The sequence below is a fragment of the Ochotona princeps genome, chromosome 24, assembly GCF_030435755.1.
Source record: "Ochotona princeps isolate mOchPri1 chromosome 24, mOchPri1.hap1, whole genome shotgun sequence".
NCBI classification, from domain to species: Eukaryota; Metazoa; Chordata; class Mammalia; order Lagomorpha; family Ochotonidae; genus Ochotona; species Ochotona princeps.
The window spans coordinates 2804372-2818042 of record NC_080855.1 but is presented as its reverse complement, the minus strand read 5'-3'; the positions used below and the strand labels follow the sequence as shown (position 1 = coordinate 2818042).

Here is a 13671-nt window from a genome sequence, read left to right as displayed (position 1 = left end):
CCACATGGGTGAGGCCTGATGAGTCCCTGGCCACTCTTGTCCCAGACCCCTACTTGGCTCAGGCATCAGAAAGACTGCCCAGCCGAAGGCCAGTCCCTGCACCCTGCTAGGGGCTGCCTGATGAAGGTCCAGCCCAGCTGCGGATGTGCCCTGCACCTTGCCAGCACACTGTGCCACGCCCTGCTGGGTGAAAGCAGAGCCAAGAGACTGCAGAACAAGGACTATGATAATGTCAAGTTTAATCTGCCAAATATACAAGTTGAATTTGTGGAGCATGTCTTGCCTGGGTGCTGCACAGTAAACAGAGGTTCCTTGAAATGACTGATGGGCAGGGTTGAGAGTGGGCATGGACCCTGGCCAGATGGGTGGGAGCAGAGCAGAGAAAGGCTGAGCGGAGGGGCCTGAGTTGGAGGGGACTGGCCAGGGATAAGCCATGGTCTTCAGGGACCTACGGGCCCAGACTTCTGGACAAACAGCCCCTCTGATGAGCACCCAGGCAGCACAGACTAGGGCCGGCTGTCAGGTCTGTCAGCTGCCTCTGGCACAACCGCCCACTAACGTGCATCTACCAGACAAATGGAAGCTCTTCTTACCCCACCTCCCTGGCACCCCCTCCCCCCAACAAGGGTTCTGAATTCTAAAAACAGCAAAAACATTCAAATGGTTACATACGAGATGCTGTGCTGCATCTTTCTGCCTCAAAACAGCAGCTGCCCCTCCCCCCGCCCCCAACGATTTCTGTGCCAAGATGAAGAGGCGGCCCCAGGCTGTGAGGGGCTGCTGTAGTAGTGCCAGGCACAGGGCAGGCGAGACAGGGAGCGGTCCGGTGGCACGGCCTATCTGCCCAGCATGTCCTCCCACAGGCTGCGCTTACTTGTTCAGGGACAGCGACTGCATTCGTTTTCCTGACAAGGTCGCATCATCTTTTGCTGAGGGGGTCAAAAGAAGAGGAGTTAGAACTGAGCACTCTGGAATCATCCCTTCAAAAGGCTTCATAGTACGGCAGTTGGCTTGGGGGAAAGAGGAGGAAAAAGGCCCAGGAAGGGGGCTAGGCTGGCCGATGTTAAGGTGGCTGTCACTCCCCGTGGAAAGCTGCACCTGTGCGAAAGCCCAGGGCACACAGCCCAGTGAGCAGATGGCAGTTTCTCAGCAGGCCTCCCCAGCCTCACCCTAAAGCCTGGGGTGCGGGAAGCACAGTGGACCAAGCAGCCAGGACAGTGAGCTGGCGTGGGTCACAATGCTCCAGAGCAGAGCATCCCCTTGCTATCTCCCAGTGAGAAGGGCAGCGGGGGCCCTCCGGGACCCCCAGGAGGAAGGCTCATGTGTTTCACTCCTGTAAAGGCCTACAGGAACGCTCACTACCTCTTACCTGGAGGGAGCATGCCACTTAGGCTGCTTTCTTCGGGGTCTACACTGCACCCAACCCAACCTTTCAGGCCCCTCTCCCAGGTTCAGAGCACCAGGGACCAGCTGGGTCAACTGTCTCTCACGGCCTCAAAGCCGCCTAGTGCTGGAGAGCAGCAAGCACAGGCCCACCGAGGACAGTGCTCCGAGGTTCCAGCCACCCCTGACTGCACGAGGCCATTGGCCCTCCTAGCACCCCTTTCCTCCTGATGCACTGGTCAGACAGCTGCTACTCCTTATTCCTGCCCATCTCACAGGCCGGGACAGAAGCACTGGGTTTGGTGGTCTGCCCAGAAACAGTCCAAGGCTTACCTTTCCTCTCTTCCTCTTTCTTTCTTGCTGCCTCTTCCCGCTGCTTCCGGATAATTGCCAGTCGGGCAAGGTCAGCCTTGGCTTGCTCTGTCTTCCCAGCCAAATGCATTTTCATGTAACGCTCTTTTGCTTTCTGCTTTTCAATTTCTTCTCTGTTTGGATAAAATGGGGTCAAAAGGGATGTGTTCCCTATACTGTCAGCTCAGCTGGATGTGGAGTCAGATAAAGGCCAAGCACTCAGGCCTAGGGCCGAGGGAGAAGCGGGCACACTGGCTGAGGCAGGGCCCTGGCTCCTCGTGTCCCACTTGATGGCCATTCACCAAACACATAAGCAGAAGGAACAGGCCCGGATGGAAACCATGACCTTCAGAGGGAGGAGGTGAAAATGCCCCAGGTGGCCATGGTTAGAAAGGGAACCCAAAACCAAGTGAACTGTGCATCCCAGAGAAGACACACAGAGGCCAAGGCGCTGGAAACCTTTAAGTAAGTGGATCACATAGGTTCTTGCACCATGGGCAGCACGCAGAGCTCCTGCCTCTAACACCAGCACCCCACATCCCAGTGCCAGTTTGAGTCTCAGCTAATCTGCTAGTCTACCATGCTGGGCCCAACAGGGTACATTCTTAAGGCAGCTCAGATGTGCAAGCAGTTGCCTCCCAAGGAGGTAAGTACCTATCAGCTGGGGCTAGAAACAGAAGTTAGATTCCCACAGAACCAAAGTGTTAACAAATCACCCACTTGGCAGAGATGAGTGAGGGTCTTCAGAAGGTGGGGAGAGGGATTAGGCCTCGCCTCGCAGGTGCCTCTGCAGCCCACAGGGCTGGTGAGAAACTCAGCCCTGAGAGTTACCCACTGCACGAGTGAGGAGAAAGTACCAACGCAGCAGTTCCCACCCAGCAGGCTGTCTATAGATCTGTGGGGCCCCTGCATGAAGGCCAAGTGCCAGGCAGGTGCCAGCCTTTATAGTTATCTCTGCAACCCAAAAGGACGGGTGCTGAGGCCAGGAGGAACAGGAACAGTAACAGTGAGTTGTCCAGCTGCCACACAAGGGGACCAGGTCCCCTCTGCTCTGGGAAGGCCAACCGTGGCTCAGGCTGCTAGGTTTCTGGGGAGTGGATTCCCAGCAGTCTTTGCTGCCTCCCATCATGCCCCAGTTCACAACCCTCCTCTGGGGTTTTCACAAACACATCCTCAGCTGTCCTGAGGTCTGCAAAGGATGGCTGACAAAATTCCTTGAAGCTGTCAGGAAACAAACCAGACCCACTTCTCCAGCAGCATTCGGTTTCCTGTAAGCCCTGAGGTCACCTGGTATTCACCCAAACTCAAGGCGCCACTGGCCATGTGCTAAGCATTTCAGTACTTAATCTTGACCCCACCCCCACCCCCAGTGGGTCTTAGCTCCCGCTGGTGAACACATAGTCCAGACATGGGGGTCAGACAAGTTGGGGAAAGTAGCTCCAATGGCTGGCTAATGTGTGGGTTGGTTATGGAAGGGGGCAGACTGGGCATGTCCAAGCAAACCTTAGCTCACAAGCAAAAATAGAAATCAGGATGGAGCACAGGTCATGCCGAGCTAGGCTCTTACACCAACTGGTCTGCATGAGCCAGGGATGCTAGGCCACAGCATCTAAGGCAAAGGGCAAGACAGGTGAGGGTCAAAGCGGGGTCAGAGCAACCACTGGCCCGGTTGGGAACTAAGGGGACACCCTAGCTGGGTTAAGATTTCCCCTGAGGAGTGCGGGGGCTGGAGTGGGGCTGCATTCTGATCTGGATATGGCTGCAGTCTCGCTTGGACCGGGACTGGATGCACCAAGCCGGGCTAGACTCCAACACCATCTGGTGCTCTGGAGGACCAGGGTAGATATGGGACAGACTAGGCTAGGTCTCTGCCTCTACTGAGCCATGTGTGAGCTGTATGTGGGTATGGCCGAGCCGTGGCTGGGCTGAAACATCCAACAGTAAGAACCTGATTGGGTTAAAGGCAGTCAGGAAAAGCCACTGTTCCTGCTAGGACAGGAGGTGAACTGAGTAGGGCTGGCCCATGGACCCACCGATATGCATGAAATCTGGCACTGGGAGAGATTCTGATGGAGGGGCCTGGACAACAACTCTGGCAGGACACAGTCTCTGCAGGTAAGTGCAAGAAGCAAGATAAAGAACATCCCAGAACAGGCCATGGACAGGTACTCACTGGCATACATCTGGCATGGGTTGGGGGCAAACCAGGCTGAACCAATTCACATCATCACCCACTGGTGAATCCAAGCACCGAAAGTGTGTGTCGGGCCAGCTTCGGTCGCGACAAAAACCAGTGCACATTATGGAATGCCCAGGTGAGGTGACCTGTGCCAGAAGTGGCCGCAGCACCCGAACAGCACACATGAGAACCAGGGAGGGAGGGGCCAGAGGCGGCAGGGGGAATGTGGGCTCCCCTGCTAGACAACCACCCACTGGAGAGCGTGGGTTGGAGTGGGGGCAGGCCAGACCAGGCCAGGCAGGGCTGAAACATCTGTGTGCTTCCTGTGAGCTAGACCAGGGAAAAGCCAGGCTGGGCTGATTGTTCCTACTGATGCAAACAAAAATTAGAGTGGGTGAGGGTAGGTTGGGCTTTGCCGCAGCATCAGCTGGCAAAAGCTGGCACTGGGACTAATTCTGTCAAGTTATACTGCAGAACCACCTGGACAGGGCATAATCCGGGAGTGAGAGTGGCCTAGAAGAGAAATAGTGGGCTCTTGGGTTACCACTCCCACTGGAAAGCACGAAAACCAGGACAGGGGCAGGGTGTATTGACAGAAAGGCACCTGCCAGCATGTGTATGGGCTGGATAGTGGAGCTGGTTAGGTTGAACGAGGCTTCAATGCCCACTGACACGTATGAGAGCTAAACGGGATGTGGGACAGACTGGACTAGTCTGCTGCACATACTGGCAAGTACAGGAACCAGGGCAGAGGGAGGGCCTGGTGGGGGTTATTGTGAGTTGCTCTGACTGGGCTGCAGCTCCCACTGGTTTATGTGAGGGCCGAGTGTGTGCTGGGCAGAATCAGGCTGGACTGCAACACCCATTGGTTCATGTGGAAGACAGGGCTGGAAACAGAACCAACCCAGCAATTGCAACCACCAGCTGATTGGGGCGATGGACTGTGCTGGGCCCTGTACTTGCAAGTACACACAAGAATCAGGTCTGGGATCACCTCAGACAAAGTCTCTTTGGGGATCTCCCCAATCAAACTGCCGGACTCAGAACCCTAACCATGAAAAGAAGTGCAGGTTCCATGGTCTGCCACGGAGTGCAAGTGCCAGAGCCGAGCCTCCTCAGAGGCTCAGACGGAGCAGTGGAGAGCATAACCAGGTTCACATGGAGGATATGGCAGTCCATCAGAAACTGCAGAGGACACCTGGCACCACAACAGAGGACAGAATAAATCAATCAACTACCCCAGCCACATGTTGGTAGTGAAAAACTGGGCAAACGGAGACTCTAAGGTGGACTATGTCAATCAGTGGATTCTGCAGCGACCTCATTGTGCTTGGAATGGCAAGATTGGCAGCAATTCAGAACTGCTGAACTATCAAAACCACTTGAGCAAGACCCTCGGAGCATGCCCCACATCAGGGACCTGGGATGGGTGGGAGACTAGGTGGAAACTCTCCCTTTATCTCCCTCTTTACACCAGATACAGGAAAAAAAAAATTGAAAATAATAGAATTAGCCACTTTTCTATAGCCCTTGAACCTTTGTACCCTAATTAACTATGTAAAAATTGTAAAAAAAAAAAAAAAAAAAAAAAGTAGAAAAAAAATCTTGACACCCCCCCCCCCCCCGAACCACCAAGGTGTCTCCAACGCCACCATCACACAGGACCTACAGAGGCTGTGGCAGTTGGTGGGCTAAGCAGAACCTCCCCTGTACGAGGCTGGCATAGTCCGCCTCAGTCCCTTCTCAATCCCCTGGCAACTCTATGGAAGAATGCAAGCTTGCAACGGTCAGGTCAGGCCCGGTAAGGTAACGGGCAATTATTTCAAGTGCAACACTTTGGTGGTGAGCTGCTATTTCACTTTCCCTGACACTACCTATTTAATGATGAAAACTCTGTGGGGGCAAGTATGTGTAGGAAGCTACTGTGAAGCCTTTGAGGAATAAGATGGAACAGGAATGAACAAGACAGGGCAGGATTTAGTCCAGTGGGTAAAATGCCAGCTAGTATGCCGCATCCCACATCGGAGCATCTGGATTGGAATCCAGCTCTCCCACCTGTAGCTTCCAGCTAATGGGGATCCTGAGAAGCGATGATGGCTCAAGTTTGGGTTCCTGTCACTAATGTAGATCTGACACCTACTGTGGGCATTTATGGAGCAAACCAACATAGACACCTGTGCACTATGTATCTCTTCTGAATGGAAAAACAACACAACAGCAAAAACCAAAAACACCAGAGCTAAAACCCTTACCAAGCCACTGGGACAGGCATGAGGAACAGGGTGCCCCAGTGCCCACAGGCCAACCCCCAGACACAAAGCACTGCCAGCAGAAATTACCGTTCTCTCCTGGAAAGTTCTTTTGGCCCATCCAGATCCAGTTGTGTGACCTTTTTGGTTGTCTGTGCCACTCGGTTGGGGTTCTCAATGTCGATGAGCCCTTCCACGCCTTTGCGCTTTTGCTAGAGAGTGAGAAGATGGCTGCTGGAGTCTGGGTCCTGCAGAACCCTTGAAGGCCACCCCAACATCTCCCAACAGCCCATAGGGACGAAGATAAACTCAGTCTGCGTGACACCCAGTCCTCGTCTCAGGGTGGGGACAGGATTCAGGAGTAGCATCACCAGCATGGGAAGGAGAGACACAGGAGTGTGTGTGTGAGCACAGCTCCAGCAGCGCCCAGCCCTAGAGGGGACAACCTGGCAGGCGAAAGAGCCCCAGCTCAACTCCCAAGCTCTCAACAGAGCTCCACCCCGACTTGAATGTCGCCTCCAGAGGCAGTTTTTCATGGAACCAGATGTTTGAGCATCCTAGGGCGCAGTGAGCCAGACACGTGTGTTCTTGTGACCAATTCCAGCTCCAACCTGTCAGTGGGACAGCAACTAGAACCTCACTATGAGTGACTGGATCAGCGCGAGTCTGAGAGCCTGGAGCCTGCACCTCCTGCTTCCTTTGTGGAAGTCCTGGAACACACTCTTTCTACACAGCAGGTCTGGTCAGCTGCCAATCCTGCCAATCCTAGCTTTCCTCCTTAGACGATCAGGGCGGCTTCCGATGTCCGTCGAGCTGCCCACTCCAGAGCTCCACATGCCTGTACCCTGCGTGGCTACAGCTTTTTGTCTCCACTCGGATGCCTGACACTGGAAACTTTAAGAAGTCAGAGTTGAGATTTCCCCCCTCGCAGCCTGCTCCTCCCCTCGACCCTACACACAACTCTGACTTCTCGCTCCCTCAGCACCATCAAGGTGTATCTCAACTTTCCTCATCTCCACTGCCACCGGCAACAGGGCAGTGTAAGCTACAGCCTCTTAGATGCGGGCTGCCATTTCCTCACTCTCACCTCAAACCCCACCTCTCTCTCACGACAGCCAGCAACACCATCTTCTAAAAGCAGATCGTGTTCACCCAGCTGGCTCCATCTGGCTTCACATCTCGCCAGTGAGTCACCTCATCACAACAGAGCCGAATACCTTACTACTGTTACATGCACAGTGCTCCTCCACTTCGCTGTCCTATCTCCCCGTGCCTACCACTGCTGACGGACCCTGGTGCCGCCCCCCGGCAGCCTCAGTACCTGGTAGTCATCATCTTCATCCTCGCTTTCGTCAGAGTCTAGTGATTTCTTTTCCTTTTTGGGGTCACCTGCAGCCCCATCTCCTCCTTCCTCTTGCTCCTCTTCTTCCTGTTTCAGAGACAGACAACCTGCATAATCAAAAGAAGAAAACCAACCCCAAGACTGTGGCACTGTCCCCACCCACAGTCTGTGGGCCTTGAGACACTGAGCCTTTACAAGACCAGCACCGAGTACCACACAGGTGCCCTCTGCTCTCCGGGCCCAGGGTGAGGGACCAAGGTTCAGCCAGCCAGGGCCACCTGGGTGAGAGGTCCGTCACCCAGGGCCAGCAAGACTCAGCTGTTGAGTGAAGACCATGATGCTACTTGGCCCTCGCACCTACAATGCATGCCATGTGCAGTACACAGTGCTAAATCCCACTGGCTTCCTTAGACAAATCCACTGCTTCCCCCATCCCTGCTTTCCACTCTCTCAGTCCAGCCACTCAACCTGCCCCCACACTGCCCTGCTACACCAGGTTGCCAAATCACAGCTCAACCAGCTTTTCTTCTACTTCTCACACTCAGGGCCCAGTGCAATAACCCAGTGGCTAAAGTCCTCGCCTTGCATGCGCCGGAATCCCATACGGGTGACAGTTCATGTCCCAGCTGCTCTACTTCCCACCTAGCTCCCTGCATGTGGCCTGGGAAAGGAGTCGAGGACGGCCAAAGAGCCTTGGGTCCCTACACCCACATGGGAAACCTGGAAGCTCTTGGTTCCTGGCTTTGGTCTGGCCGAGCCCTTTCTGTTGTAGCCACTTGGGAAGTTAACAGCTAATGGAAGATTCTCTGTCTCCCCCTCTTGCTGTAACTCTGCCTTTCAAATACATAAAATAAATCTTTTTTTTTTTTTTTTAAAGGGGAGGAGGGCAGCATGGTGGCCTAGTGGCTGAATCCTCGCCTTGCATCCTCTGGGATCCCACATTCCTTCCAGCTCCCTGCTTGTGGCCTGGGAAAATGGGAAAGCAGCGAAAGATGGCCCAAGGCCTTGGAACCCTGCACCCATGTGGGAGACCCAGAAGAGGCTCCTGGCTTTGGGTCGGCCCAGCTCCGACTATTGCGGCCACTTGGGGAGTGAACCAGTGGATGGGTCTTTCTGTCTCTCCTTCTCTCTGTATATCTGCCTTTCCAATAAAAATGTATAAATCTTTGGGGAAAAAACAAACCCTGGCACAAATCTCACATCCTCTCCTCTTTAGCATTTGCTCAAATAATCCAAGCTGCCAACCCCTCCCAGACCAGTAAGTCCGAGGTGGCCTCTCACTTCCCAGGGCTCCCAAGGTCCTTACAGCTGTGCCCTGGTCTGGTCCTGAGCAGGGTGCCCTGGTCAGGCACATCTTTATGATACGGTATGGTGCACTGCCACCAAGGGTGAAGGAAGCACGTTGGTTCCCAACAGTGGCTGCACAAAGCACCCCAGGACAGAGCAGGCACTTGCAAGTCAGCCCACACCGATGGCAAGGGATGGGCGTGTCACTGGCATCAGTAAACTGAGTCACAGAGGTGACGTTACACAAAGCCCCGGGGGAATGAACAGGACTGTGAGGTGTGGGGAGGCAGGCCAGGAGCTGTGCTAGGCTGGCAAGCAGTCCGTGTGGCTACAGCAGGCTGTGGGGGCTGTTGGGAGCTCAAGCTGCAGAGCAGCAGAACCTGGGAAGGTAGGCACACGTGAGGACCAAACCTAGAGACCTGCCAGGGCAGCTGCTGCGGAGCGGGCCCAGTTCACTCGGACACCTCTGACCACGCTGTCTGTGCAGGACCCACACCTGCAGCTCCCAGCTTTCGCTGCCCTCACCCCCATCCTGACTGAGCCCGGTCCCCTGCGGCGGCCTGGGCAGGCACATACTCACCCGAGCCTTCTGTTTCTCAGCCTGCAGCTGAGCGTCGATCTCCTCTGGGCTTGTGTACTGCCTTACCCGGCCTTTGTGGCCTCCCTTCTTCCCTGCAATGGGTAGCACTTTAGGGTAGAAAGAGGCGAGCAGCTGCCCTGACCACCCCGAACCCCAGAAGCTTGTGTTCTGCCTGGTGACTCTGAGTTTCTAGCGACCCCTCACCAAGCACCACCCAAACCTGTGCCCCCTCCACCCTCACGTGTCCAGGACACAAGGAGCAGCTTGTGAGCAGCCAACACCACACCAACCTTGTGCTGGACACAACCTCCCACAAGCAAGACCCGAGGGGAAGACACAGGGAGGGTGTGTCACAGAGGAACTGGCCACATTCTGTGGTCCCTTCAAACTCAAAGTGGGTTTGGATGAAAGCACAAAGATATGTAACACACAAGCCACCCCCCTCTGGTCACTACGGAGCTTTTTACCTGCAATGTTCTGTCCCGGCCATGGACTCACTTGATCCTCAGAACAAGCCTACAGTGCAGGAGTCTCTGCTGGTCCCACTTGAGAGACAAGGAGACTTCTTATCAAGCACAGTGCCCCACTTCCTGGGCTCAAGTCTCAGCCCTACCACTTCCTGGCTTTGTGACTCGGGGCAGATTTTGAGCCCCACTGAATCAAGTAAAGCTCCTGGAACAGCGCCTGGCACTGGATAAGCTTAACAAAAATGCTTACAGGGCCCAGCGTGGTAGCCTAGTGGCTAAAGTCCTGGCCTTGCATATGCTGGGATCCCATATGGGCACCGGTTCTAATCCCAGCTGCTCCACTTCCCATCCAGCTCCCTGCTTGTGACCTGGGAAAGCAGTCAAGGACGGTCCAAAGCCTTGGGACCCTGCAACCATATGGGAGACCCGGAAGAGGCTCTGAGCTCCTGGCTTCAGACTGGCGCAGCTCTGGCCATTGTGGCCACTTGGGGAGTGAGTCCACGGATGAAGATCTTCTTCTGTCTCTCCTCTCTGCATATCTGACTTTACAGTAAAAACAAATAAGTTTAAAAAAAAAAAGTTTATAAAGATTCGTCATTTTCTCAAATAAATGACAAATAAGGGATACATCACAAACCCCAGAACCATGATAAAATAGTTCATATTCATCTCAAGTCTATGGCAGAGAGAAAAATGCCCAAAGCCTACAAGGGAAAAAAAAAAAAAAACCCTTCTGTGCTTTGAGTCACAAAAATGACTGGCAAACAAATGAACTTGAAAAGAAACTGTACTATAGCCTAACACTCAGAAACGTCACCAGAAGGCAGCTGGTCTCACAGCAAGGGGAGGGGGAAGGGTGCTGCTGGTGCTGGAGGGTCCGGGGGTGACAAAGGCCCCGGCCTCCCTGCCCCCTGGCAGTTCTTCGGGATGCTGGGGCCATCTTGCTTCCTGGGCGTCCCTGGTGACTCACTCCTCTGCACTCCAGAGCCGGTAACAGAGCCCCTGCCTCCTCTGATTTCCTGGACGGCAGCTGCAGTGCCGTAATTGGACTGTCGCAGTCCACGCCACCCATTTCTAATGACTGCTTGGGCTCCCATGGGGATCTGTGCTCATCAAAGCCCTTCTCCGAGGGGCCAAGCCAAGAAAAAGCAACAAAACCACTACTACAGTCTCTCCTGCCCTCTTAATGGTCCAGGCAACAAAAACCAACCCACGTTGGTTGTGCCAGGCTCTCATCCCACACACACCCTTGAGTTCAGCTGGGTCTACAGCAACGTTCACCAGAGGCAGATTTAAAAAAATAAATACATTTGCTTCGCAACACAACGGACACAAGAGTAGATCCTGACCCCTGAGAAATTTCACACTCTGCATACCAGCCTGTTTTCTTAAGCTTATCAAATAAACGGGACCATGAGGGGATCTAGATGCCCAGTCTGCCCCCAAAAGCTTTCTTTCCACAAGTCAAAAAAGCCAAGATAGTTAGTGGCAAATCCACATTGATCATTTTCCATTCGTAAGCCCCGGCCTCGGCGCAAAGCCCCGAGCAAGGCAGATCTGGGGCTAGAACCCTTAGAAAAGAGGAGAGGACAAACCCAGCCGGCAGGGATTCCACGCTCAAGTCAGTCAAAGCCTTCCAGCTACCGATGCTCGGGCTCTGAGGGGTCCCTGCACTCCCGCTCGCTCAACACCTGTTCTCCACCAGGGAGCCAGGCGTCCCCCAGATCCCCCCAAAAACCTCGCCCAGCCAGCCACAGTCCTTCCCCGGGCCCAGAAGCAGCCCCCCGGCACCGCGCAGTGCGCTCCCATCTGCGTTAGGAGGTGAGGCAAGCCGGGGAAGCACCAGAGAACGCGCGTCCAGCTCGGTCCTAACAAAGAGCGGACCCCGCTCCCCGGCCGAGGCAGCCGGGACGCGGTGACTCAGTCCCCCGCGCGACCAGCCTGCACAGGCGGGACGACACCCCAAGCCACCCCGATCGCCCGACCCGGGTTTTCTCCTCTTCAGAGCCCGGTGGGAGCGGCTGCGCGCCACCTCGGTCCTTCGGGCTGCTCCCTCCGGGACAATCGGGCGGCGAGGCCCAGCACGCCTGGCTCTCTCCAGCCGGCACCCGCCGGACGGCCTCCCCGCACGCCCGGGCCCACGCCACTGTCCGTAAACACCGCGGGCTGAAGGAGAAGCCGGAGCCGGACGCGAGCCGCCCTCCTCGAGGCCCGAGGGCCACGCGCGCCCGCCCCTCACCTCCTTTAGGCATCGCGGCTTCAGCGACGGCGGCGGCGGCGGCGCCTCGAACTGACACCGGAACCGGAAACTGCTTCGGCTCGACCTTCTTCCGCCCGGTCGAGTCGCCACTCGGCGCGCGCCGCCGCCGCTCCGTGAGCCGGGACCTTGCGGAGGCCTGAGCGAGAAGCCGGGCTGTCCACGGCACTGCCTGAAATCCAGTCTCCCCTGCGTGCTACCAAGCAGCAGCGTCCTCAGTGTTTTCATTGCTCGGTGACGGCGTGGCCTTGCTTGATAACCACTCCACTAGAAGTGAAGGCGAAAGGCAATGGCAGCTCCGGAATTCTATTCAGGCAGCGCTGCGGACGCATAAAATGACGCAATCCCCGCGCTAGACTGGGCGGGGCGTGCGAGGACCCTATCCCCAAGAGGTTCCCCGGAGGAGCGGAAGCCGTCAACAGAGAAGCGGCGGTCGGCGGCGCAGTAGCTTCCGGTGTGTATTTCTGCCTGGTTCTCCACGACGGTACCTTAGCAACGGCGGAGCGGGGGACGGGGACCAGGGAGCAGAGTGGTTCACGGCTCCCAGGGCTGTCCGGGCGGGACTCGGACGGGTTCGGGTCTGGATTCTGGTTAGAGTCACTTCCCGAGGGGAGGCAGCGCCTTGTTGGTTCGGCCGTGGTGGGACTGGGATCTGGGCTTTGGTGTTTGGCTTCCGCTCCTGCTGTTTTCTCTCCCGCCCTAAATGTTTATGCTTTTCCTAAGCCCGAGCTCTCCGTTTTGTTTCCCTACCAATCCGGCTGTAACGTCTTGTGCCTACACTCTCCCCCGCACACCTCCCCTAGCTGCCTCACATTCCGCCCTGCACACCTCTCTCCGCGGGGCCCTGGGATTGTCCTGGGATTCTCCTGGGATTGTCCTGGGATTCTCCTGCGACACAGCAAAGGAATGCTTCGGGGAGGGCTGCGCCCCGGAGCCCGAGCCGGGATCAGCCCGTTTGGCTCCGTCACCCCCACCCGCCAGCGGTGCGACCCCGGCCACCTCATAGTGCGTGGTCCCCTCTGTGAAGTTGGTTGGGAGAGATGAGAGGATGCTGTCTGTGTGTGGACATTGGACAAGAGAGGGAGGGAGGGACTGTGGGAGAGCTGAGTCCTGGTAAACGGCCACCTGCTTGCCTACTCGTTCCTGGTGCCATTCAGATCAGATTGAACGGGCGTTTTTAGGGGGCTTGTCTTTATGTCTCTCATCCAATTGCCTTCAGGTTATAGCCGAGACGGAGGGGCGAGGAGGGGACCAGGTGTGACTGCAGAGACCGGAGACAGTTCCTCTTAACACCTGCCAGAAGCCGCCCTGCAGGTACTTTGTTTTTGGTCACCTTTGCTCCTCAGTCCCCTCATACTCATAACTGCCTCTTGCTCATTTGTCTGCAAAAAAAAAAAAGAAAAAAAAAAAAAACAGGTCTGTAATGTCAGAGTCTGGCTTCCTTTGTTGTCCAAAGTTATTTTTATGTGTCCTGATTTTTTGTTATATTCCCAAATCCAGTGCAGGACCACAGCGTGTGGTGGATGACAGTTAACAGTAACAAACAGCAGGGTAGCAGCTGTCTTTCCCCACCTGT

At 55.5% G+C, this 13671-nt stretch overlaps 1 protein-coding gene and 1 long non-coding RNA gene across 2 annotated transcripts; one reads left to right on the top strand and one right to left on the bottom strand.

The window, feature by feature from the left end:
• Window positions 1-222: 222 nt before the first annotated feature.
• PDAP1 (PDGFA associated protein 1) lies at window positions 223-12202 on the bottom strand. Its single transcript, XM_058681179.1, has 6 exons — window positions 12078-12202; window positions 9372-9463; window positions 7484-7591; window positions 6253-6374; window positions 1717-1868; window positions 223-929 (listed from the first exon to the last, which is right to left on the bottom strand). Exons 1-6 carry the CDS (start codon window positions 12088-12090, stop codon window positions 871-873), a joined length of 546 nt encoding a protein of 181 aa, XP_058537162.1. The 5' UTR covers window positions 12091-12202; the 3' UTR covers window positions 223-870.
• A 150-nt stretch (window positions 12203-12352) lies between these two features.
• On the top strand, window positions 12353-13655 carry LOC131483307 (uncharacterized). The gene is made up of 3 exons (XR_009247612.1): window positions 12353-12627; window positions 13315-13409; window positions 13596-13655. It is a non-coding gene; the product is annotated as an uncharacterized LOC131483307 (long non-coding RNA).
• Window positions 13656-13671: the final 16 nt, after the last annotated feature.

Coding starts and splice junctions, on each gene's coding strand:
- PDAP1 (XM_058681179.1), bottom strand. Junction 7,592..9,371: donor CTGAGAAACAGAAGGCTCGG/GTGAGTATGTGC, acceptor TCTCTGAAACAG/GAAGAAGAGGAGCAAGAGGA. Junction 1,869..6,252: donor GAACTTTCCAGGAGAGAACG/GTAATTTCTGCT, acceptor TTATCCAAACAG/AGAAGAAATTGAAAAGCAGA.